Raw genomic sequence first — 26999 nt, forward strand, 5'->3', positions numbered from 1 at the left:
GCTGGGCCTCCCTCTGGAGTTCCATGCAGACTGCATTTCTTTATTCAGATAGAATTACCCACTGTTAATCCCAAACCACTTTGTTGGTTTGCTGGAGTAGTTGGCAGACTTCTGATAGTGAGTTGGTTCTCAGAGGTCATGCACCGTATTTAAGAATGTGGTCTCTGCAGCTAGATAGCCTGGGTTCGTCTTCTCGTAGCCTGGGTTCGTCTTCTCGTAGCCTGGGTTCGTCTTCCCTGCTGACCAGCTGCATAAATGAAGGCCAGTGTCTTACCCTCTTCGACTATCAGTTCCGTACTGTTGACGGGCTCATGACGTGGTACCAAACTGGAAAGGTTTTGAAAAGATGAAAGGAGGTAAATATGTTGGCATTCATAACAGTACTTTCTCAGTGTTAGTTTTATTGTTGCTTCTTAGTGGGGGCAGCTGTCACCTCTCGCTTATTCTAAATTTTGAGTGTTTGAAAGCAAGGACATGATACCCTTGGGTTCTACATGGGGCCCAGCACAAAGTAACGTATTCTTTAATAACCATTGAATGGAATGAACAGTTAAACTTACTTAATAAAGTCAATTTGAGTTCTAGAGGCACCCCTTAAGCCTCTCCCCCCAGTTATCCACAGCAAGAAAATGTGTTAGGACATGCCATTTTACAGTTACATGTGTAAATAGGGAGGCATGCATGAATAGGTTGGTATTTTCATTGCTTTTAATTCAGTGGTTTTGACTCACCCTGATTTTAGTGTTAGAATTTTATAAACATTAGGAAAATTTGTTATTGTTTTAAAATTTGAATTTTACTCATGGATGAAGCCAATATTCTCTCATAAGATGCTGACATCCGTCCAAAGTGCTTTCGTGTTTGAGTTAATGTCTGTCATGCCTCTTGATACCAAAAGGCACATGATAGCATACCTTCCATATGTTTTACCTGTTTTTGTATTAAAATTAATAGTGGAAAGAGAACTGCAGATGTTAGAACATGAGGCTCTGGCTTATTGTTAAGTCACCACTTTCTTTCTTCCTGGTCCCTGACCACTGTCCTCCCACTCCTAGAGGAAAAAGAACTGTAACACCCAGCTCTGCAGGCTGTGGAGCGCCTCATGGCCACACCTGATGGCCACACTTCCCTCCATCCTTTTTTATAGAGGTCACTGGTATGTTCAGAAGTTGAGATGCAGAGGTTGAAGGAAAGTGAGCGGTGTTACTTTGTCTCCCGAGCATGAAGCAGCCACCTTAGACATGTTTGCCTCTGTCCTCTGTAAGGATCTTCCAACAATGATAACTAGAAACCAAAATCGTGCACTTCTCAAAGCTTCTTAAGAGACATTTCCAGTTTATTAGCTATAATTTGTATGTGTATTATCTTCCTCGTTACTGTGATCCACACATTTTTAAAACCCACACATGATTAATTGAAATTATAAACTGTGCTTCCTGCCTTCAGACCAGCAGACAAAAGGTACAGTCATGAGAAATGTAACAAATTAAATGTTCTTCAGTGATTTCTAAAATTAGATTTACAACCTTCCTAGCAGTAGTGAGCAACACTGCTTTTAAAGGAGGGCAGCATCGTTTTACATCTTTACTATAAATGCTGGACATTATTGATACGACTGCAATCCATCTTATCAGCACCCCAGGGTTCTTCTCTCGTCCCAGGGAACCTGTGATAATTATTCCGTAATATTCTTTATTGGGCTTGAGAGGGAGTTTAGCAGCTCTGAGTACATAATGGCCTTGGGTCTGTAGTTCTTCCTATGGACTTTTTGTTTATTGTTTTTGATTAGTTTTACAAGCTTAGGATTGGACTTTTTTTCTCCTTGATTTCAAGGTATTTCATTTCCCCTTTTCAACTTTCCTTTAGGAAATGTTAGTTCTGATGTTTTAAAATTCAGTTTGGTTTATTGTTACTGATACCTTCCGGGAGAGCTCTCTATACTTTCAAATAATATGAGTTCTTTAGTAAGATTATTTTATGAATTTTATAATTATTTACTTTGAATAGATGTTCATTATGTAGGATTTTCATTATAAACTTTTAATTTATTGATGTTTGATTTTCATCTTTAGGTATCTTCTTATACACCCAAGATAAATTTATGTATTTTATAGAAATTTACTAGGTTAATAAATAAGTGGATTTATATTAAACTTTGTTTTTATGTCTTCTTATATTTTTTCATTTTATTGAAAATAGGTTCTTTTCTCATACAATATATCCTGATTATGGTTAACCCTCCCTCTACACCTCCCAGCTCCTTCAACCCCAAATCAACTTTCTTTCTCTCATTAGAAAAGAACAGATTCCTAAGATCATATGGAGTTGGTCAGGACACCCCAACAGGACAAAAAGAGCAGACACAAGAGTCAGAGACCCCTCTCAAGCTTAGGAGTCTGATAAAAATATTAAGCTAATAGTTAAAGAGGACCCAGTGCAGACCCATGTAGGTCTTGTGCTTGCTGCTCCGGTCTCAGTGAGCTCCTGTGAGCCTTGCTCAGTTGATTTAGATGGCCTTGACCTCTTGGTGTCCTTGTCCCCTCAGGCTCTCATACTCTTTCTGCCCCCTCTTCTCTGTGGGATTCCCTGAGCTCTGGGGGAGGGGATTTGTTTCATCCTATATTTTTAAGAGCAGTAGAAATCTTTGCATGGTTTTTCTTAGACAATAATTCTCACAGATATTTTTCATGACATTGTCAATTTTAAAGCAATATGTAAATTTCTAAAATAACACCCAACAGATTATTGTCAGATATCTGCTTTGCCTTCATTGTAAGCAGAGCACTTAAGCCATTATAAAGTCAATCATTTGCTTCAGTAGAACCTTGAAAGTTTCTTTTTCAGTAAGCATGCCATGTTGACTTGGTTAAACGTATTAACAGTGAGCTATTTTCAGTGAATGGAAGTGACAGGAAGTAGTCCATAGGTGATAAAAAATGAATAATGTTATTTGCAGCCCCAATTCCTTCCTGTCTAGCTAATGAGCAGAGGGTGAGGTGTGTGTGGAAGCTGCAGGCTTTAGTTGTGTGACACAGGTGTGTACGCTTTCCAGAAGAGGGGAAAGCACCTAGGAAGGCTAGCGGAACCACTGTGCCACCAAGAGCATGATGCTCCAATCTCTGTAAAGTCTTTCTCTTGGCCTCTAGCCATGTGCTCTAACGTGCCTTTCTCATTGTCAACAGAATTACCTTGTTAATAGCAAGTCGAATGGATAGATTCAAGAGTTTGTCAGGCAACAGAATTGCGGGGCATGGTGGTTAGGGCCCTGTATGCCCAGCATGAGGTGTGTGGAGAGCAGAGGACTCCTGCTGTGGAGCTGGTGTTGCTGCAAGCAGGGCAGGACAGTTATGTGGGGACTTAGGATTTGGTACAGTCTTCTCTAGAGAGTTCAGAACCAAAGTGTTATAAAGTAAAATAAGAGTTATCGCTGTCCTTCAAGAAAAAAATTGTGTGGTGCCCTGAAGATTGGCTTTGAGGGAAAAGTGGTTGGCGGCCAAGAAAATGACTTTGTGATAAATTCTCCAATTATCAAGTTATAATTTATATTTCAAGTTAGTTAACTGTCAGCTCCTGAATGTATAGATCTCATTGTTTTTGTTGAGCAACTTAAAATGTGCAGTAAACACAGAAAAGGTTGCTGCCTTGCTCTTTGGCTGAGATCAAGTGTGAAGAAATACGGATGTGTTCTGCGGCCAGCCAGCACTTCGAGTTTCTTCTGTTTTTCCGAGCACCAGTTTCTTAGTCTCGAGGAAATGGATGCTGAAATAAGAGTGTGTTGAATGTAAACTTCTATTTCTTTTTAAAATTCTGTTCTTTTCTTGTGTGAGCCTGGCTGTGTTTGTCCCTCCTAATTGCCCCTGGGCGTTGTAAAGGTGAGTGGCCTCTGAAATCCTTGGTCTGTTTACTGCTCTCCGCCGTGGCTGTGTGTGCTGTCATAGGAAAATTAGCAATTTTCTTACTCTTCAACACTTGAATGAATTACTTGGATTTTTCTGTGTATTATATTTTTGTTCTAAGCCATACTATGTTGCTCAGACTTTTTTTTTTTTTGCTGAATTTGCCAGTTGTTTTAAATGTTAATTTTTTGTATACACCTTTAGAATGTTTAGCGTATAACTTGAACATTTTCACGACTACCTGACATCATTTAGGTTTTGATATACTAAAATGCTGAACCATGGCTTTGTTTTTTTGTCTTTTTGTTCTCAGAATACCATCATGGAGGCCTCTATTCAGCTTCCTTCTTCCCTTTTCTCACCGAAACAAAAGCGAGAAGTCAGAGCAACCGATGATTCGCTCTATAAGCTTCAACTCATTGCGTTCCGCAACGGAAAGCTTTTTCCAGCCACTGGAAACTCCACCAAGTTGGCTGATGATGGCAAGCGGCGGACAGTCGTGACCCCTGTGATCCTCACAAAAATAGGTCTGTGTGGCAGATGGTTGCCGACAGTTGCGGGCCACCATGGCTTTATTGGTTGCTCTTCCTTAAAAAAGCTTATTTTTGTTGGCTGTTGTTTTAATGAGTCACTGGTGAGAAAAGATCTTGCAGAGTGCCCATCGGTATGTAAGTTGGCATCTAATTGTTTATGAAGTTGGTTTGAGAAATACCGTGCTTCCCTATTTTCTCCAGATGGCGTGACCGTGGATACCCAGCACATCCCTGTTAATGTGACGCTGCGGCGAATCGCGCATGGAGCAGATGCTGTTGCGGCGCAGTGGGACTTTGATTTGCTGAACGGACAAGGAGGCTGGAAGTCAGACGGGTGCTGTATACTCTACTCGGATGAGAACATCACCACCATTCAGTGTGGCTCCCTGGGCAACTACGCTGTGCTAATGGTGTGGCCGTTGTTAGCTTGATGCATAAATACTAAATATTCTAATGCCTCTCTATGCATAATTAAGCTCAGATGCAGAATTTACTTTTTAACTTAACATAAATGGCTCCCTTTAATTATGGGAGAGGTGATTCTGGATTTCAAGGGCAATTGAGTGAAATGAACGAGACTGTGTTTTGTGGGGGATGCTCTGCTGAACCCTGTAAGGAATCATATTAGCTAGGCTCTGACCTTAAAATATGGAGATACCTTGGGTTTGTTTATGCAGTTCAACTTTGTCAACTTAGGGCAATTCATTTGCCAAAGGATGCACTGTGGGTATCAAAAGACTGCTTTACTGCTTTGCCTATTCCTGGCTTTCTGACCACACACCACTAGTGCTGACCTTTTGAGTTGAGGACGAACATTGGACTGAATGGTAATGACTTTGACTTTTGTGACTGCATGAACGGCATCGAAGCAGGGTCTTTGATTGGCAGTCAGCGCTATTCTGTCTACTATTCACCATTGTTAGTTTTTGTAAAGTTAATTTTTCTTAATGCATGGGATCAGGTCTCTTAAAAGCCGAGGTGCTTGTTTGGTCTTCTCCCTCCTGAGCACATCACGCTGAAATGACTCCTCTTAGTTGCTGCTATAGCTGACTATTTCGCGGTTGTTACATGGTGCACATCTTGGTTGTGTGTGTGTGTAGAGCAGACAGGAATCACTGTCAGTCTGAGAGACATAGCTCAGAAATGAACAAGGCTTCCCTGTTTTATTTAACTCCAACTGTGAATCTGGTATCTAGACAGTATTTTATCCAAGTATAAGTGATCTTGAAACATGGTTTGTTTTATATTTGCTGATTTTTTTTTTAAAATATGGTAGCATTTACCACTAGAAATAGCCTTAGGGTAAGCCCAGATTATAATAATCTTCCTCGGTGTTTCCTTCATTTTCCTTTCTTCTGCTTTATTTTAATGCCTTTCCTGGTCTGCTGGCAGAGGAGGCAGCAAGATGGATAGGATTGTCTTGTCAGTGGCACATGAGTCTTTGCACACAGCTGTAAACAGTGCACTTGAACCATATCCAACATACCCGTACTCCAGCATGCCTACTCTTGGGACCTTTGATGGTGGTGGGGTGTATATCTTTAAAACCAACTTTTATTTTTATTATATATATCCATTTTTATTTTAAGTTAGTGTTGTTAGCTAATGATTTTCTTCACGTGGTGTCTGGTTTCTGTAAGTTCACATTTCACTGTTTTGTAACTGTCTTTTATTTAAAGCAGTAGTGGGCCTGTGGGCTGGCTCAGTGGATAAAGTGACTGTTGCCAAGCCTAGGAACTCATACATGGAAGAAGAGAACTGGATCTAGTTATCCTTTGACCCCTACTCATGGCATTCAACTCCCCCTGCCCATATGCATGCAAGATACTTAAGTAAAAAGTAATCCCCCTTTAATTAATTGCCATTAATTAAAGTGTGAGACCATTTATTTTTAGGCCTCCAATTTTTTTTAGATTTTAATACAACCATATCATTCCATAAAATGCTTTCATATACCTCTTCTTGCTTTCTTTCAAATTTGTAACTTCTCTTCCCTTAATTATTGTTGTTTGTGTATGTGTACATATATACACACATGCTTCTAAATACACAAATACAACCTGCTCAGGCTGTATAGTGCTACCTGTGTGTATGTTTTAAGGGCTGACCATTTGGTACTGGATAGCCAACCTATTGGTACGCTCTTTTCTGGAGAAGATTATTTCCCCACCTTGTAGCATTCCGTAGTTGCCTGCAGTTTGTGTGTCAGGTTGGGACTTTGTGCATTTCCTTCCCCTTCACATTAGTTGCTGTGTTGGTGACCTCCTGGTTCAGCTCACGTTTGGGCCTCCATGGTGGTGAGACTTTGTGGGTGGAGCTTCTGACATTGCCAAGACACACAATCTCCCAGCAAGCTCCCTGTTACTTTGGCTCTTAAAATGTTTTCCACCTCCTCTTCCTTGATGATCCCAGAGCCCTGGTAGCAAGAGTTGTGTGTTAGGTGTATCAGTTGAGACTTGGTTCTACAATTCTGCATGGTGATTGGTTTTGGCTTAACATTTTTTTCTTGCACTCACATTTTGAGGATAACGTTTGAAGGAGAAACAGCAGGAAATACAAGGTTGTATGAAATGTATATAGAACTAATCAGAATTTGAGCAAAATAAGTGAAACACAAAAAATAATGCATTTTTAAGCTTCACTGTGATACTGCACTATGTGAAACTTTTGTTTTTGTTTAATCTAATACGAGTTGAAAGCTTCTATTTTTGAACTTCCTAACTGTTCTTCTAAACTATTTAAATTAGTATAATCCTTTTCTAGAAGGAATAAGCTATTCTTTTATCTTTCAGACTTTTAATCTTTTAGAAAATGTAAAACACAGTTTTTCAAAGACTGCTAAGATCTTTCCCCCCTATTTTCTGGTATCTTGTTTTATGAGATGTAACTGCCACCTAGAGGCAGAAAATGGAAACACATCGTGGATTGCTGACAGAGTTGTAAAGTTACAGTAGAGGGTGGAAAATTCAGAGTTACTTCTTCATCCATCGTACAGGCATGTAACAGAACCCGCTTAAGGCTGTAGGCATATTTTTGAGTGCTTATTTAGCATGTATGAAGGCTTGGGATCCATTATCTGGACGACAGCAGAAAATTAGACCTCTCCTACAGTAATTAATATCAATTAAGATAGAGGTAATGCCTTTTAAAAATTGAAAGTTGCTTGTTTTCTTGTAAACTTTCATTGAGTCATAAGTGCGATCCTGCCTTTCTTCCACGCTGTCCTCTTAGGTCCTTATGTGAAGTTTAAATGCCCTGTTCTTTTGGGGATAAGCCATGTGCTTCCTTTTTATGATCCCGCTTGAGAACTGTACTTTAAAGAGTGAGATGCAAGCATGCTTTTGCTACTCTGTCTAGAGTAGATGATACCCTGGCTGGTTTTCATCAGCCTGATATACTGAGGGGGAAAGTCAGCAGAAGTTAGGATTGCTGGATTGATGTCAGAACTAGCCAGTGGGGGTAGGAAGAATCAAAGGAGCGCTGAGCAATAGGAGCAAATATGAGTAGACACTATGTAGGTCCTCAGTAGCTCATTCAGTAATAGTTGTGAGGACAAAGTGCTCACTAAACCTGCTGTGCTTTTGTTACTAGCATCATCTAGATCATTGGTTCTCAACCTGTGTGTCATGACCCCTTTGGTGATTGAATGACCCTTTCACAGGGGTCTCATATCACATGTCCTGCACATCAGATATTTGCATTATGATTTATAACAGTAGCAAAATTACTGTTTTGTGTATCAAGTTCACCCCGTGTGCTCTGAGGCCAGTGATTGCTGTCTTTTGGGTGCATATCTGCTCAGCACTGTGCCCGTCTGTGCTGAACCTCCAGTTGATGGATGTCAGGTAAATAGAGGAGTCGCCCGTGAGAGCTTGTCACGGTGCAGTGAATTCTAAGGTTGGAACTCAGTTTCCTTTGTTTCCCCTGTAGCTTCCCATTACCCGTTTTGTTTTTTTGTTAGCATTACCTTTTCTGTTGTTAAGATGTTGGGTTTAAGATGATCTGATACTGTCTTGTTAAAGCTACAGCTTTCTATTCTTAGCTTCCACTTTATCTGGAGAGAATTTGCTCTTTTTCTCCCTGCCCTATTCAGGGTGTCCCTGCCTTTGCTCACTGCTCTGTTGAAGATGTTCACCCCTCCCCTTCGTGCTCTGCTGAGGATGCCGTCCACTTGTCTTCTTGCCCTGTGAAGGATGAGTTCCTCTTCTTTGTGTATTTGTCCACTGTCCCATCCTTTTCTATATAGCTTTTCTTCCTTTAGATATTGTCAAGAGCTTTCTGGTTATGGACACATCACTATTAACGCCTTCCAGCCACCATTTCGTACCCCCAGGAACCACTGTGGAAGGAGAATGTAGTAGGGAGACCTGGTGGGTCTATAGATTGACCCATGCCACATACGGCCAAGGGTACAGGTGTCTGAGGAAGGCGGAGTTGAGATGCCTGCTCTTTGTGAGCAAGAGAGTGTCCGTGTTATGCTTGGGACGTGTGTGTGTGTGTGTGTGTGTGTGTGTGTGTGTGTGTGTGTGTGTGTGAAGTGGCTTGCTGCCATTGGTGAGTGACTCTTGTTTCTTTCCCCCTGTGGCTATGACCTACAAGGGCAGAAATCACATCTTCCATCGTATTTGATCTGTCTGTGGTTTTGGAACTTGAACCTAATGTCTGATGTTTTTGTTGCCTTGGAGACACTGTCATCTGCCATGTTGTCTCAGCTGGTGGCTGTGAAGTGGTGAGAGGCGTTAGGGAGGGTCGAGTCTATACTTTTGTGTGATCACCTCCTGTGGGATCCTGCTCACGGTGGAGCACTAGTAAGGACATAGTCCAGTGTTGAACGTGACCGTTGGACTCGGCAGTTTATCCTTTTAAAAGGCTATAAACTTGGGAAGGAACTGTGTTGGTGGAGACAGTGGGTGGGGGAGTTTGATAGACAGGTGTAGGGTATGGATATGATCAGGATACATTGTATACATGTATGAACTCTCAAGAGAATAAATGCAAAAAGTACAGTGTAGATAACTGTCCCCCAAAGGTCTACCTCGTAGGGTTTGGGTTAGTAGCTTGTCCCACTCTAGATAAAGGAACTGGTGAAGAGTGGGTTGGAGCGGGGAGGCCAATAGGTGACTGAAGGGCTCCTGTGAAGGACGTTAGGATCCTCATGTCCCCTTTGTACCCTAGCCCACATTAGGCAAGCACCTTTATCTACTGAGTACTTCTATGATATGCTACTCTAGGCCCAATAGAGAAATAAGTGGTTAGGGCTGAAATCATTAGACAGAGAAAACTTTTCTCTTTGTAAGACGATTTTTCTTAGCTGTTTTGGTCACTGTTTCAGGAAGCTGGTTAATGTGTTACATATTAAAAGCATCATTAAAATCTTATGGGATACCATTGTGTATTCTTACTTAGTGTATGCAGTATTTGTCCTGTTTTTTAAGCACAGAGACGAGGCTGAGGTTCTGGTGACTGGCGGAGCATCACAAGTCCATATGATACAAACCATAGATGGCATGCTGGTTTGTATGAGTTGTAGCTTCCCAAGCTTATGTATTTGAGCCCTGGGTACTTTGTTGATGGCATTGTTTGGAAGTTATAGAACTTTTAGGAGGTAGAGCTTTGGTGGAGGAAGTACATCTCTAGGGTAGCACTGAGCATTTATACCCTCGCCTCACTTCCTACTGTTTTTCTCTGCTTCCTGTGTGTGCAGGAAGTGTGATCTGCCAGATGCCTGCTCCTATGGCCATGCCATGCCTTCCCAGCCACGATGAACTCTTATCCTCGGAAACCGGGAGCCTAGATGAACTCTCCCTTTCTCTATTATTATTATTATTAATTATTATTTTATTATTATTATTATTATTATTATTATTATTATTATTATTATTATTATTATTATTATTATTATAGCAAGGGACATTCATCCTTGGATTGATACACAGAGATAGATGTCAGGGCCAGAGGTTTTAGTCAACAACATGTTTCAGACATTCAAGAAACTTCTAGTAGTTAAATGTCCATAACAATCTGTAAACCGTTTTTGTCCCTGTAGGATCTGACAGGGTCAGAATTGTATACCCCAGCAGCCAGTCTCCTGCATCCTGTGATTTATTCTACGGCCATCATTCTCCTCTTATGTCTCCTGGCCGTTATCATCAGTTACATGTACCACCACAGGTAAGAGAGTGCGCCTGGCCATTGCAGATCTGTGCACTTGGATAGGGGGACTTTATTGTGGTGCCAATGGTGCCCTTACAAAGTAAGGATGCTTACCATAGACTGCACACAAGTCTTCATTCCCATGCTCATAGACTGCACACAAGTCTTCGTTCCCATGCTCATCTGGGATGTGAAGAGTTACTACATGAGACTCCGGAGCTAATTTCAGCCCTGCGGAATTTTGTTATCCCCTCTCTTCTCTGTTGAAGACATTGTCCTCTTTCCAGTTTGCTGGGGTACCCGGAAGAGAATGGAGGCGTGTGTGTCAGAGGCTGAAGTGGCAGGTGTAGGTTACTCCAGGAGGGCCTGAAGGAGAGTGGTCTCTCTAGGTCGTAGACTGTCTTTGGGAGCTTTTGCGATGCTGTGACAGCTTTAAGGATGGCACTTTTAAGAAAGTTGGTGACATTTTAGCAGAGGATTCCGGTTCTGTTAATTGGAGGCACAGCTCTGGAAACTCACTTTCTGGTTGGAAGTAATGAACTAAAAGGATTTGTGAAACAGGAAACTCACTTCACAAAAGATTCTGCTAGAACGTATTTTCCTATTTAAGCTGGACATGCCTGGCATTTCTTGACATTTGCTTTGGAAACAAAAGGTGATTTTGTTGTATTAAAAAAAAAAAGAAAAGAAAAAGAAAGAAAGACTTCAACATTTCATTACAAAAGGCCAGAAGGAAAGGCATTGGGCATTTAGGTTGTGTGTGCTAGCCGCCTCCATCAGGACCCAAACCCATGGGCACACTACAGACGTCTTCACAGAGCCGAGCACATATCCAGTCTTCTTAGATATCATTAGTGCCGTGCCAATTGTCCGTCTTCCAACAGGGGAGAATTTGCATGGCTTTAGTGGGTGCTGTGATGCCATATGTGTCTTTTTAATACATAAGGCTAAATGTTAAGAAACAGTGTTAAGTTAAATGGGTCCTCAAATTGTTTGTGTGTATGTGTATTTAGAGTATGTGTTCCGTAAGTAAGGTTTTTAAATTCAAGGTGTTTACGTGTTCCCTGTTGTGCAGCGGGACTTAACCCCTCGGTGCTTGCCAGAGCGCTGCCAGCGTCACAGACCGCTGTTCACCCTCCTCTCTCCCAACAGCTTGATTCGGATCAGTCTCAAGAGCTGGCACATGCTCGTGAACTTGTGTTTTCATATTCTCCTGACCTGCGTGGTCTTCGTGGGAGGAATAACCCAGACCAGAAATGCCAGCGTCTGTCAAGCAGTAAGTCAAACTTGAAAGGTTTTAGGGTGGAAAAATAATTTTGATTCTAGAAAATAACTTTCGTTAACTGTAAAACAAAAACTTGTTTCCCTGGAGATTTCCCTTTACCTGCAGCCCGGCCTAATGCCTGCCCACTAAGCAATCTACCAAGGTTCTTGAGGTTTTGAGTACCTATTCCCAGCCTAATGACTAGCTCTAAAAGCTTGTTTCTGTCCTTGGCAATTGCCTGTTATCTGTCAAACCTTTGCAGTGCTTAATGGTTCATTTAAATGTTTATAAAGTCCCTTTGAGTAAGAAAGATAAATGGCATTTTTTTCTGACTGTAGATTTTAAATAGCTCAATCCACTGGTGAAAACAAGAGGAATTGGGCAACACAAAGAAACCCATTAGGTTTGGTAAATGTAAAGAATTGAATAGTTAACTCTTGCATTTACATTGTTACCTCTTCCTTTCAGGTATGGTATTGTTACCTTATTCTCCACATAGGAATAGGAGATAATGTAGTTTTATTTCTTTATTTGTACATTGCTTACCTAAGAATAATGGCGAGTCAGACTATGTGGATTTGCATCTCAGTTCTGTATTGTGGGGGCAGTTTGTTGGCCTGTTTTGAAATTGGGACATAAAGCACAGCATGTGAAATCTGCCCCCAGTGCATAATCCACAGGTGTGCTGTACATACTGCACTACTGCCCCTGCATCTTCTGTGGGAAACTTCCTGCTTCATGTAACTCTGGGAATCCCTTCTGTACCCACCCAGCAGCTGCTCCTGTATTCTTGTTCCTCCAACAGCTAGCAGGTGTCCCCCCCCCCCCCCCCCCCCCCCCCCCCCGCCCTCGCTTCATGGTCTTTGACTACCAGGGTTATGGAACGTTCTACCATTGTATAATGTCCTTAAAGTTTTTGTGGTTGAGCATGACACAATTTCCTTCTTTATTATTGTCTAATAATATTCCATTTTAGGGCCTTTTTGTATTCGTTATAAGCACTTAGGAACCATTTCTACCCCTTTGGCTATTGTAAAGCTGCAGTGAACATAGAATATAAATATCAGTTTGAAATCCTGACTCCATAGTCAGTGCATCTGTCTTATTACCTGCAAATTGGGGTGATAGTTGAATTGTTGGATGATGTGACTGTATATGTTAAAAAACAAAAATAATTCACACACGTATTACTAGAAAGCTTAGAAAAGACTAACTATGACCTTAATGTACAACAGTCTTATGCCAGTATGCAGACATGATGTCTTGGTTACTTTCTTATTACTGTCTTAAGACAATATGACCAGTTGGGCATAGCAGCTCACACCTTTAATGCTAGCACTTATAGAGGTAGGCAGATCTCTGTGAGTTTAAGGCCAGCCCTCCCCCTCAAAAAAACCCACCATGACCAAGGCAGCTCTGTAAGAGAAAACATTGAATATGGAGCTTTCAGTACCAGCATGGCAGCTGTGCGGGCATGGCACTGGAGATGAGTAGGTTAAGTCTCAGGAAGGACATATGTCCAGAAAAATAAGCTCAAGATGGACTAGAAGGACTTCTCGTAGTTAGATAAAAGCCAGCATTCCTCAGGAATTTATAAAACAGTTTCCCGGCTGCCAAAAGGAATTATTTCCCTTGTCTCTGGCAGAAGGGACAGATGATCCAACAATGACATATACATATGGTGGCATATCCAAGCCCATGCTGGTCTCCAGACCCCCTCAGTCCTTATTCACAAGTACCTGTTAGACACTTCAAAGCCCCCATGTGTTCTTCCTGGCCCCAGGTCATTTCAGTTCCTCTGTCCCATTTATAATGACAAGGTTTTCCTCTCCCCACCTTTGCTGTATTCCCTTCTCTCACAGATAGCTCTGGCCATGCCCTGTCTGCTCCTTTTTCTCTCTGCTCTCAGTCTGAGCACGTACACTGAATCCACAGGTATGGCTGGTGGATACGGGGATCCCAGGATCCTGTGTATGCTGTTGATTCGAATGTGAGTAGACATATCCTGTGAGGCTTTACCTTGGGAAATAAAGGTTTGCAAACCACTGGAGCCCGCAGTTTCCCTCGTAGGTTTCATGACCTTGCTCATGTGGGTGGGAGGATACACATGGGTATGAATATTCATGGAGTGTTACATTCAGTAGCAGGAACCTGGGAGGAACTGAATGAGTGCCTGCAACAGACAGTGGGAAACTTAGGCCTGCAGTGAATAGCGAAGAACGCAGCCAGCGAGGCTTAGGTAAAAGCAGGCTGAGAAGTCATATTCACACTGATAGCTCTTCTTATTATGATAAAAATGATGAACGTAACCTACGTTCAGCAAGGATAGGCAGATGGGAGAAAATGGAAGAGCAAGAATAGAGGGTGATGGTACCTTGAATGGGGGTTATGTGGTTAGATCGGGTTGGTGTCAAGTCTGCATTTTACTTACTGGTGGACTTTTGGATGATTATTACATGATGAACAAATTTATTAACACAGACAGAGGCCATGCTTGGCCCAGTCATGTTGTGTTATGGCCTGTGGGTGATAAATTCATCATGGCATTCCTGAGAACTAGCTTAAAGTATTTGAGTGTTTATAAGAATTGCTGCGAAGACTCAGTGTCTGAGTTTTAGTGGTAGCAGCAGGCTTGTACTGACTTCTCAGTAAGTGTTATCTAGTGCTGCTCCCTGTGTTGTTGACACAGTCACAGCTTGGCAGTGTGATGTGTTTGTGTCAGCCATACCTCTGCCCTTGAAAGTGTATTTTCGGGTAATCAGCCTGGGATCAGCACAGTGCACAGACAGAAGACAGCTTCTTTGTTCTTGCTCCTACCCTATTCATGCCACTGCTTCTGGCTTTCATGGAAGGCACTATCAGTAACAGTTTTAGAGATATTGTCCCTCATCTCCCATGATCAGGGCTTGCTATAACCCTAATTACCTTCCCTTTTCTCTGGACTCTAAGCTGCCACGGGATTCTTAACTTTACCCTAGGTGAGAATTGTATCAGTTTGGTTCGTCCACATTTATCGAGGAACCAACACAGGATCTGACCCATAGTAGGTGCTCTACAATTACTTTAAAAAATAAAAAAAGAAGAAGCAGCCTGTGTTTGAGGATAGAAACTAAGCCCCTGGCCTTGACGAGCATATTTCCTGTAAGTAGAACTGGCCACACACATTGATTCAACTGTCTTCAATTTCATCCCCAAGTGCTTCTTGGTTTCCTGAAGCAGACACGTTAATTTATTCATTAAGGAAATGAATAGGAAAAGACCATTGTAAAAATGACCAAATGGGGTTTTATTATCTCTCTACAATGAAGAGGAGAGGGATTGCATGGACTTCCCAGTACCTCAGAACAAACGCTCCAGTTAAAGGTTTCTAAAGGACGCTCTCAGTGTGTAGCAGACGAGGCAGCATTTGTCTGGCACTCATGACTCAAGGCTCCTTGCTTTACTCTTGCATTGTAACAGGATTCCATTGGTTGGTCTGGGAGGAGCATGAGGAGTGCGGCGTTCCAGGTCCTGGTGGGTAGGGAGTCGTTCTGTGCCTGCCTCATCCACTTGTACTAGTCTCTCACCCTAGCTGAGGCGTCGGTATTTCTCCTGTAAAATATGGGTCAGGCTGGCTAAATTAGCATGGCCCTTATGTTCTTCCAACTCTAAAACGCTGCTAGGCATGCCTTCCATTTAAGCGCCTGAGAGGGAGAGGTGAATAAGTCTCTTGAGTTCAAGGCCAACCTAGTTTGCACAGTGAGTTCCAGGCCAGCACAGTGAGACCCTGTCTCTGTATAAACTGTTTTGGCACCAGATGTATAAACTAAGAACATGACCACTCCAAGGTGTGGTTGAGAAGAGGGTTTTCCAATAAAAAGTCCAGAGGAGAGAGAGAAAGGATACAGAACATGGCCAGCAGACTGTGCTTTCAAGAGAGGTGAAAGAGAAGGGGAGCGTGAGAGGGGAAGAGGAAGAGCGTGCCAGCCAAGGCAGCCAAGAGAGGGAGACTAAAGAGAGCACTAGAAGAGCTCTTGGCAGAGATGACTGGGTTATATAGGAATGAGAAGCTGAGGGAAGGGATGCTCATGAGCTGGAGACACTTAGAGTAGAGGATCAGGTGAGAAGAGCCGCAGGTAGTTGTGGCACCGAGAAAGCCAGCAGGCCAGCATGGACTTGAGGATGCTACAGGCATCCCAGTTAGCCATTTTCCTTTGGACTTGACAGTCTCAGAGTGGACCAACCACCCAGTCACTGAGCCCTGATGTGTTCATTTTTTTAGGTGCCGTTTTGCATATGCACGTAATTTATGCAGCTCTTTCTTCCCCCTTTCAGGAATCGCATACTTTACCCATGGGATGGTGGTGCCTACAATTCTGTCCCACAGAGATTGGTAGAGAGTGTTAGAGGTGCCAGCTGCTGGCTTCCTAGATCAGTTCCAGTTTTCTGCTGCCTTTTACTGATTTTCAGAATGAGCTGGAGGAAGCAAAGAGGGAGGTAGAAGGGGCCTGTCCCAGAGTTGAGAGGAATCTGTGTTCTAGTTCACTATGTACCACTGGGCCATTGCTTGATTGTTCATTCTCTGCCTTTGGTTTTCTTAGCTTTGTGTTAAGGGATGGACTTTGGTTGCTCTGCTGTCCCATGATTATCTACAAATACAGTGCCAGCTGTCCTTCTCCAGTGTCCTTTTACATCTGTTATCTGGAGATGTGCTGCGCTCGCCTGGGAGAGCCAGAAGGGGAAATCTAATCAGAAAGCAGGGAGAGCTGTCTACTTGCGCCTGTGTCTGACTTTTCTCTTCACCCTAGGAGGCCTGTTCTGCCTGTTATGTAACTGTGCAAACTGATTGTGTAGAAATAAAGTGCCCGCCAGATCACTCACTAGTGGTGTGTCACAGCAGAGACTAATTAAATGCTGAACGGTGTGATGTGATCTCCCCACCTCCATTACTGTGCTCTGCTAAGGCCCAGGGCATTGTAGACCCTCACACCTGTGTGAAGAGCCTGTTGGCTTCAGGGGACCTTGGTCCTGCAGCTTCCGGTTAGTAATGCTGAGCTGAAGTGATGCTAGGAGCCATAAGTCAGACAGCTTATGGAGATTTATTTGTGGCCATGTGACTATCACTACTGGAAGCTATTTATTTTATTCTATTCTATCCTTTCTTTCAGTCTTTCTCTCTTTTCTCTCTTCTTTTTTTGGTTCTTCAAGACAGGGTTTCTCTGTGTAATTTCTGAAGCCTATCCTGGAACTCCCTCTTTAGACCATTCTAGCTTCAAACTCACAGAGATCCACTTGAATTAAAGGTGTACACCACAGCCCAGAAGCCGTTTCTTTTAATTTTTGCCTGTTCACATATGATTATACTCATCATACTGGTGATTTTTGCGTCTGCTACAGTACATTTATACTACAGTGACTTAGTTTAAAAAGCGGCTTAAGTATTTCAGAGTATAAATTACTACATGAGTAATATAAGTGGGGCTTACTCCTGCTTATGTAAGATTTAATTACGTTTTAAATTATGTGTCTGCATGTATGTGTGTTTTGGGGGATGTACGTATGAGGCTGATGCCCACAGGGGCCAGAGTTATTGGGTCCCCTGAAACTGAGTTAGAGACAGTTGTCATCAACCACTCAACATGGGTGCTGGGAAGAGAGCCTGGTTCCTGTGCAAGAGCAGTGTTCCCCAGCTTCCAGCCCTGAGGAGCATACTTTTATACCCGTATGTAGTGTGGAAATAACTGTTCTTCTCCACGCCCCCACAATTGCTTGTGTGTGTGAACATTGTCCCCCTGTGTGTAGAGGCCCAAAGTTGATATTCTTTCTGTTTTACTTTCTACTCATTATTATTATTATTATTATTATTATTATTATTATTATTATTATTATTAAGATAGGGTCTCTCTCAGAGCCTGAAGCGCACTGACATGGCTCCTTGGTCCATCTAACTCGCTTGTTCTAGGGATCATCTATCTCTTGAGTGCTGGGAGCACAGGTGACTGCCATGCCCACTCAGCTTTCTTTTGGGTTCTGGAGATCTAAACTCTGGTCCTCAAACTTTCACAGTAGTGTTTCTCTGTGGTCCAAGGTAACTTTCTTCAGTAATGACATGTTACTTTTAATGAGCCCTTTACATGCCCCGTGGATTACTTGTTTCTAAGCTGTTTAGAAAATTTCCAGCTCTCCGATGTAGTTGGGTTGTACTTTATGCACTGCCCAAGTGCTGGATGGAAAGTACCACACAACCAGGAAGCTTCTCTCCTGGGTCTCAGTTCTGTTTTCCTGGTTCTTGAGGATTGATGATTTGTTATGTGACTCGCTGAATGCTTCTATTTTCATAATCGTTTTAGTGTAAAGTATTCTGAAGAACGAACACTTTTGTGGAAATTTAGAAATACTATAGAAGCCGGGCAGTGGTGGTGCACGCCACCTTTAATCCCAGCACTCGGGAGGCAGAGGCAGGCGGATCTCTGTGAGTTCGAGGCCAGCCTGGTCTACAAGAGCTAGGTCCAGGACAGGCTCTAAAAAAAAAAAGCTGCAGAGAAACCCTGTCTTGAAAAACCAAAAAAAAAAAAAAAAAAAAAAAAAAAAAAAAAAAATAGTTTTCTATAGTATTTCTAACTCTTTTTTTCCCTCCTTAGAAGTTTCTGCCTTGCCCCTGTTTTGAAATGTTTACCACTTACTGTATTTAACAGTTCTGCTTCTCCAGCAATTAAAAAAAAAAAAAAAACCCTATCATTTTGAGTAAAAGCTCAGCGATTCCTCTTGAATATACTGGTTTCTATGCGGCAAATTTACTTACGCTATTTTTACTTAAGGTTCTTAGTGTGACTTCGGGTAGCACAAAGGGGTATGTCATTTTTAATCTATGAACTTGGCTTTCCTAACAAGTCAGCAAAACTGATGGGAACCAAGGAGCTATTTCTATCCCTCGGAGATCTCCACGACTTCTGACTTTTCTAGTTCAGCTAATCAGGATGCCCTGTCCTGGTACTTCCAGTCTGCAGGGTTTATTCTGGGCAGAGACTCTCCTGGTTAAGAGCCATGGGGGCTTTTGTGCCCCTGAGCTTTAGCTGCAGATCGGCTCTTGTTCTTTTGTTGCTGACCTTGGCTTGGCAGTGTCAGCGTGGTTTAGATTTTTCTTGATGTTTTCCAGTTATAGAACTTTACCTGTAGTAACTGTGGGAAGGAAAGTACAGATCCAGGATTCAGTCCTCGGCACTACGTAAAACCATGTGTGGTGAAATACCCTGTACTTTGGAGCCCAGGAGGTCGAGGGGGTTGTAGGAGTTCAGAGTCATCCTCCACCACACAGTGATACTGAAGTTAGCCTGGGGATCTTGACATCCTGTCTCCAAAAGAAGCAAAGAAACAAGAACAACAACCATTAAAAAAGATAGCAAGGCATTAGTTAAGAAAGCTAGCCATGATGTCATGCTTATAAATCTAGCACTCTGGAAGCTGAGCCAGGAGGATTGCTGCAAGTTCAAGACTAATATGGGTTACATAGTGAGTTATAGGCCACTTTGGGTTACAGGTTGAGTCTTAGTCTGACCTTCTACTCCTATCTCATGAAAGAGAGCATTCTAGATACTGTCCTTTCTCTGGTGATATGGAGTGTTTTTTTTTTTTTTTCTTTAAAAGAAAAAAAAGTTCCAAGGCTTGTGTCCCCTTTCATCATGATCTAGAATTTCATCCTCAGCCAGAGGCCATGCAACAGGTCATGTGAACAGCATACTTCCTGTCGTCACTAACAAATGAGTTTAATCTGTGTCATGTACTGCATCGCAGCTACACTGTCAGGTGCTTACTGTGCCCTTGGTTTTGTGCCCATTCGGTCTCTAGTGCTGTTTGTTGGTGAATTCCTGGCTCTCAATCAGAGCCCAGGTATCTTTCTCAAGAACGTACTATGTGCTGTTGTTTTCCCGTTGCCGCCGTCTTCTCTGCTTTTTCTTTCTGTGACAGTTAGAAGATGAACTGATAAATTACATTATCTGTTAACAGCCTTAATTTCTTGGTGAGCATGAAAAGGAGTCGATTACAATATACCTTCATATGCTTTTGAATCAGACTTGAGAAAACAGTTCTCCTTTTAATTTTCATATGTTGTCCAATCTTCCTTATAGGTTGGGATCATTCTTCATTATTCAACCCTTGCCACGGTGTTGTGGGTTGGAGTCACTGCTAGAAACATCTATAAACAAGTCACTAAAAAAGCTAAGAGATGCCAGGATCCTGATGAGCCACCCGCTCCCCCACGACCAATGCTCAGGTATACTGAACCTTTGTTGTATATCAAGTGTTCATTAATTATTGTGTTTGCTTTAGTTGAAGCACAATCATAAGTTGTAACAGCAAGAAACACTGGTGTGGCTTTTAGAGGTCAAAGGAAGGACTCGTAAGCCAGACTGACTGGCCGTGAGTGTTATCAGCATCTACGTCTCCACTGTGGGTTGCTTGCAGATCACGGAGGTGGGATTAGCTCCATTGTCAGCTCTATGGAATATTAGCTTTTTGAATTTTTTTGAGGTCATGTGTCATTGATCTTAATCTCAAGAATTAATTTCTTCTCCCTACAAAAGACAAAATGAGTTTGGAGTCATAGATCCTTCCTGCCCATTGTAATAAGAAGAGTTGTAAATGGATGGATGGTGCTGGATGAGCAGAGCCGTCAGCCGTGAGTGGGGTCACAGAAGGCTGACACTCCCCTCCCCCTGTGTCTGCAGAACTGGCTGTGGACTGTGGAATACCTGCTCGGGCCTCTTGAAAGTAGAGAATTGCACATACAAAGAAAAGCCACTCATGTGGGAGGTGGGCACATGCCGAGCCACTGTCATGAGCCTGGCTTTGGGGTTAAGGTAGTGGTAGAGGTCCCCTGTAAATAAGAGAATGAACAGAGGAAGCCGAGACCTGTAGATGCTGAGCCTGTGGCCTGGAGGAGCAAGAATTCAGGCGGTAGTTGTCTGGTGGGGGGCTTTGAGGTTAATTGTCCTAGCGAGTCTTTTTTTTAAATTTTTTTTTATTCACATCAGGTAGAAGTCAGTGAGAAACCAAATAAATGATTTAAGTCCATCCTGGGGGAACTAGTGCATTTGTTAGATTTACCTCCATGAGCATGGGTGACTTGGACAGCAGTGTCACAACTGTCCCACCCCAGCATAGGAAAGCTACGTGATTGAATTTATGTGGAACTGGCAGGCGGCTACTTATTGGAGAGTTCGCTCTGCTTTAGGGATCCCTTACTGCCTGTCGTACCTCAAGGAACTTACCTGTAAGTCGTGTAAGTTCTGTAAACTTTATGAGTTTTGTATATTCTTGAGGATGCCTGCCTCTTCCAGGAATGGATTGTTGCAGTACAGAGCAAAGAGCTGCACAGTAAATAAGTCCTATTAAAATATGTATGGCTGCAGGAAGTCTTTAACTCGGAAGGTGGTCTCACCGTGTCATTTTACGACAGTGTGGCGTTAGTGTGGAGTAAAATTGGGATGCTTGAAAATAGGAAATGTCAATGAGTCACCGGGGTTGTCCCTGAGAATTGAAGCCAGAGTGTGTACGCTCAATGTGTGGGGCAGCGTCTGTGGGACTGGCGAGGGGTTGGCCTTGGATTGAAGCGTGTGATGGTCAGAAAAGTGAAGGAGTCAGGATGGCTCCTGTGAGTTGGCCATCTCTGCAGGTGGCGTTTCCTTCAGCTGCAAATGCAGCAGGAAAAGTAGCTGTGGTGGAAGGGTATTGGGGTGGGCATGAGGAGGCTTACCAGTGCTCAATCCACTTCAGCTCCACGTGCTGCTCGCACCGAAGCCCTGATAGTGAACAAGGTCTAGGGAGGAGTTAGAAGTGTAGTGATCCTGGGCCGCATCTGTTTTCACTGGGTGGGCTGGGGAAGAAATGGAAGAAAACACCAGGCAGGGTAGGTAGCTCCAGAGCCCATCAGTTTGCTCACTCAGTGTGCAGTCACCAAAGGATGAGGACAGGTACCTGTCATTGTGCGAAGAATGTTGACTTAGCTGAGTGAGAGTCTGGCAAATCCCATCCTCCACCATTCTTCCTCTGGGTTCTAAGAAAAGCACGAAGCTTTAAGGAAAAGCACCATGAGATCCAAATCCTAGGATACCCTGCCCCTGCAATGGCCAATAAGTATTCCCTCTGCTTCCTGCATGTAAGGCTGCTGCTTGCTCTCCTTGCTCTGAGTCTTGGACTCGGTTAAGGCACCTAGCAAGTGCTGCTGCATGCAAGGGCAGCTGGTGCTCACAGTGCTGCTGCATGCAAGGGCAGCTGGTGCATCACAATGCTGCTGCACGGAGGGTCAGCTGGTGCGTCACAATGCTGCTGCACGGAGGGTCAGCTGGTGCATCACAATGCTGCTGCACGGAGGGTCAGCTGGTGTAACAGTGCTGCTGAATGCCAGGGCAGCTGGTGCATCACGGTGCTGCTGCATGCGGGGGAAGCTGGTGCATCACAGTGATGCTGCACGGAGGGTCAGCTGGTGCATCACAATGCTGCTGCATGCAGGGACAGCTGGTGCATCACAATGCTGCTGCACGGAGGGTCAGCTGGTGCGTCACTGTGCTGCTGCATGCAGGAACAGCTGGTGCATCACTGTGCTGCTGCATGCAGGGACAGCTGGTGCATCACGGTGCTGCTGCATGCAGGGACAGCTGGTGCGTCACTGTGCTGCTGCATGCAGGGACAGCTGGTGCATCACGGTGCTGCTGCATGCGGGGGAAGCTGGTGCATCACAGTGATGCTGCACGGAGGGTCAGCTGGTGCATCACAATGCTGCTGCATGCAGGGACAGCTGGTGCATCACAATGCTGCTGCACGGAGGGTCAGCTGGTGCGTCACTGTGCTGCTGCATGCAGGGTCAGCTGGTGCATCACTGTAAGTGGGAAATGAGGCAGGTGATGGTACGTGCGCCCGTGGGTGTGACAGAGAGACAGTAGAAAGTAGTTCAGGCAGGAAAAGACAGAAGATGGAGACACTTGAGCATGTGTATAAGCAGAGCAGAAGAGAAAGTGAAGAAGACCTGAAGACCCATAGCTGCAAGTGAGGGACTGTTAACAGGACATTACAGGAGGGGTAGTGAGGTAAAGCAAATGCAAAAGGAAGACTGTTTTCAAGGAAAGCCGGCGGGAATTGGTGTGGCAGGAACAGGAGGGCCACAGCTCTTGGCATTCACTGTAAGTGAACCGTGGAAGGCATGGTTCCAGACTTCCAGGGCAGCTCGTGACGTCAGCAAACTGACGTCATATTTGAGATACTTGTAACTGAGTATGATGAAGAAAATGTTTCAGACATGCTTTTCACATGGGCCACCCATGATTTAGAGCAGCTTTTCAGGAACGGGTAATACAGGCTTCTGGCTGTCCTGGGTGATCTCGACCTGGGACAGCAAAGCCTTTTTAGTGGGTTGGAGAATTCAGATGCCCTGGCTACAAACGAAGCTTTTCTTGGCAGGATTATCAGTGCCTTGTCTACCACAGTTCCTTAAACAAAACTAATTTATGATTGTGTTTATATGTTTGCGTGTGCGTGTCGGTGTGTGTAGAGGCCAGAGGACAGTTGTGAGTGTCATCCTCAGGAATAAGGCTTGACTAATTGGCCAGTATACCACAGGTTCTCTGCTTCCAGCTCAATAGCATGGGAATTAGAAGTGTGTGCCACCATGCCCAGCTTTTACATGCGTGCCAGGGATCAAACGTAGGCTCTCCTACTTAGAAGACAGTCTTTATCAACAGAGCGCTCTCTCTTCCTTTCCTTGTTTTTATTTTCAACTGTTTGCTCCATGGGGAAAGAGACAGGTTTTTGTACTCTGGAAGCTTCTGGGGTCCTGATGCCCTCCCTGTTCTCAGTTTGTGGTAGAGGTCTTGGTTGAGCATGAACCAAGTTCTAACACATCACTATATTTTATGTGTGTGACTCTTAAAAGTTGCTGTGTCACAGACTGACATTTTTGGTTCACCAACTGAATTTAGGGGAAGCCTCTTTCCTGAAAACACTACCAACTAAAGCCTTACCTAGACCCAAGTGTTCTTCCGCCTGGCCACAGGGGGGCAGCAGCTGATCAGCTTTCTTCAGCTCAGAGCCTTTCTGCAAAAGAAACAAGTCAACAAAAAAGCATGGCAGAACAAAAATGTCAAAAAGGGGGTGGGGAGTCATTTAAAAAAGCAATTACTGAAGGTTGTCGCAGTGTGTTCCTGGAATGAGGGTAATTAGCCTCTCCAGACTGACCTGTGAAGTGTTTCAATGTCGTAGTAAGTCGTGTGCCTTATAGACAGGATAATAAGCCACTGTCCCTCCTAGGTTCTACCTGATTGGTGGCGGGATCCCCATCATAGTGTGTGGCATCACTGCAGCAGCGAACATCAAGAACTACGGCAGCCGGCCTGGTGCACCCTAGTGAGTACTGTTCTCTGTACGCCCGAGCCCACTGCTTCTGGAGCAGTTTGTAGGCACCATAGTTGGTGGCAGCTCCTAAGTGCTTTGAAATACAGAGTGTCTAAACTCATTCCCTGTGTTCTCTCCTAGTTGCTGGATGGCCTGGGAACCGTCCTTGGGAGCCTTCTATGGACCTGCCAGTTTCATTACTTTTGTAAACTGTATGTACTTTCTAAGCATATTTATTCAGTTAAAAAGACACCCTGAGCGCAAATATGAGCTCAAGGAGCCCACAGAGGAGCAGCAGAGATTGGCAGCCAACGAAAATGGTGAAATAAATCATCAGGACTCCATGTCTTTGTCTCTCATCTCGACGTCCACGTTGGAAAATGAGCACAGTTTTCAGTCTCAGCTTTTGGGAGCCAGCCTTACTTTGCTCTTGTATGTGGCCTTGTGGATGTTTGGGGCCATGGCTGTTTCTTTGTATTACCCTTTGGACTTGGTTTTCAGCTTCTTTTTCGGAGCCGCGTGTTTGAGTTTCAGTGCCTTCATTATGGTGCACCATTGCGTCAACAGGGAGGACGTGAGACTTGCCTGGATCATGATGTGCTGCCCAGGGCGGAGCTCATACTCAATGCAAGTCAACGTCCAGCCCCCCAACTCGAGCGGTACTAATGGAGAGGCACCCAAGTGCACCAATAGCAGTGCAGAGTCTTCGTGCACCAACAAAAGTGCATCCAGCTTCAAAAACTCTTCTCAGGGCTGCAAGCTGACGAACTTGCAGGCTGCCGCAGCGCAGTACCACAGCAATGCCTTACCTGTGAATGCTGCACCGCAGCTGGATAACAGTCTGACAGAACACTCAATGGATAACGACATTAAAATGCATGTGGCTCCTTTAGATGTGCAGTTTCGAACAAATATGCACCCAAACCGCCACCATAAAAATCGAAGTAAAGGACACCGGGCCAGCAGACTCACAGTCCTGCGGGAGTACGCCTATGACGTCCCAACGAGCGTGGAAGGAAGCATGCAGAATGGCTTACCTAAGAGCCGGTCAGGAAACAATGAAGGACACTCGAGGAGTCGGAGAGCTTATTTAGCCTATAGAGAGAGACAGTACAACCCACCCCAACAAGACAGCAGTGATGCCTGTAGCACACTTCCCAAAAGCAGCCGGAATGTTGAAAAGCCTGTTTCAACTAGTAGTAAGAAGGAGATGCCGAGGAAGCCAACTGCAGCTGACCTTGAAAGTCAGCAGAAATCTTACGGGCTGAATTTAGCCGTGCAGAACGGACCAGTTAAGAGCAATGCGCAGGAGGGAGCCTTGCTAGCTACTGACAGTACTGGTAATGTGAGGACCGGACTATGGAAACACGAAACGACTGTGTAGCCTTGCGGGGGCTTCCGACCCAGAGTCGGTCCAAATGTGACACTCACATTCCTTTAAGCTACGAACTCTTAGAGACAAACTGTTTACAGCCGCCTTAGGGATTCAGAACATCCAAATATGCTTGTGAGCTTTGGGATTTACTAATTTTATATTCCTCAACTGTCACCCCCTCCCCATCAAAAATTAAAAAAAAAAAAATTCTTTAAAACCTTGTTTGACTTGTCAAAGCACCAATACGATATTTTGGAAGTTGAAACTATAATTTGTTAGAGATTGCTCTGTCTACTTAACATTTCAGGCTTGTATTTAATGAAATAAATAGGAGTTTGGTTTTGTGCCGATGGTTTACTTTTACATCTCGCAGAGCATTTTCGGAGCTGGTAAGACAGCTCCTTGGGTTACTGGCGCTGGTCTCCAAGTCTGTTAGTTTGTGAGTTGTAAACCTAGCGCCCTTAGGTGGATAGAGAAGTCTCCTAAGTGATCCCCTGGTCCATAGGTGCCTCCACCCTCCCCTATACATACACACAAATAAATAAATGTACTACATGCTAAGAGCATTTTTAGCTCGATTTTAATAATGTTTTTGTAGTGTCTTTTCAAGGTGAATCAGGCATAAATAAATAATCATATATACTGTTGGCTCAACTGTACTGACTAAAGCGTTTATGTCTGAGGGATTTCTGAGTTGAAGTTTCATAAATATGGTTTTAAAAGTTATAAGGGTTGAAAAGATCTCACAGAATGGTTTTTAAGAATGGGAATGCTGTAGGAACCTGTGTGTAAATTGCATAATTTTACCATATTACTTTTACCGTATTGGTGTTATTTTCGATAGCTTCTCAATGGTTTATATTTTAATTAAACTTTCTTTTATTTTCTTTTTCCTTTTCTTCATTTTCTTCTTTTCTACTCCTGCAGGGAGCTCATGTGTCTCAGGTTGACTTCCAGATTGCTATATACCTGAGGATAACCTTGAACTCCTATTCTTCCTCCACCTCCCAGTTGCTGAAATGACAGATCCATAGCACCAGGTCCAGTTTATATAGTGTTGAGACGCAGACTCAGGGCTTTGAACACTGAGCAAGTATTCTCCCAACTAAGTCACATCCATGGCTGTGAGTTAACTTTCTTAGTGGTTGTTTTGGTGTGCCTGAGGGTCCTGCATGTCTGCTCTTTGTTGAATACACATGAAGCTCGCATGTGAGACTCATATTCTCTGTGGAGTCTCCAAGATTAGCCCTATGTTGATTTATGCTTTGTGCCAAACTGAAAGTGCTTTTTGGTCCATGCTAAAGTACTGGCCATTCTATTCCCTCGCAATGGGAAACAATTCTGATACAGAGACATCATTAGTTGTCATTAGCTGTCAGAACCCAGTCTTACCAGGTTCGTTTTCTGTGAAATAC

General features: G+C 43.6%; 1 protein-coding gene across 2 annotated transcripts in view; it reads left to right on the plus strand.

Annotated features, from left to right (window-relative positions):
* Adgra3 (adhesion G protein-coupled receptor A3) overlaps nt 1-26238 on the plus strand; it is a 98101-nt gene extending 71863 nt beyond the window's left edge. For both annotated transcript variants that reach the window (XM_038323600.1, XM_038323608.1), the window contains 7 exons: nt 4210-4423; nt 4631-4839; nt 10476-10600; nt 11735-11858; nt 19952-20097; nt 24126-24221; nt 24351-26238. In XM_038323600.1, the coding sequence (XP_038179528.1) occupies nt 4210-4423; nt 4631-4839; nt 10476-10600; nt 11735-11858; nt 19952-20097; nt 24126-24221; nt 24351-25593 (2157 nt within the window). In that variant the 3' untranslated portion in view covers nt 25594-26238. The remainder of the gene's footprint in view (nt 1-4209; nt 4424-4630; nt 4840-10475; nt 10601-11734; nt 11859-19951; nt 20098-24125; nt 24222-24350) is intronic.
* The last annotated feature ends 761 nt before the right edge of the window (nt 26239-26999 follow it).

This window comes from Arvicola amphibius, chromosome 1 (genome assembly GCF_903992535.2).
Source record: "Arvicola amphibius chromosome 1, mArvAmp1.2, whole genome shotgun sequence".
NCBI classification, from domain to species: domain Eukaryota; kingdom Metazoa; phylum Chordata; class Mammalia; order Rodentia; family Cricetidae; genus Arvicola; species Arvicola amphibius.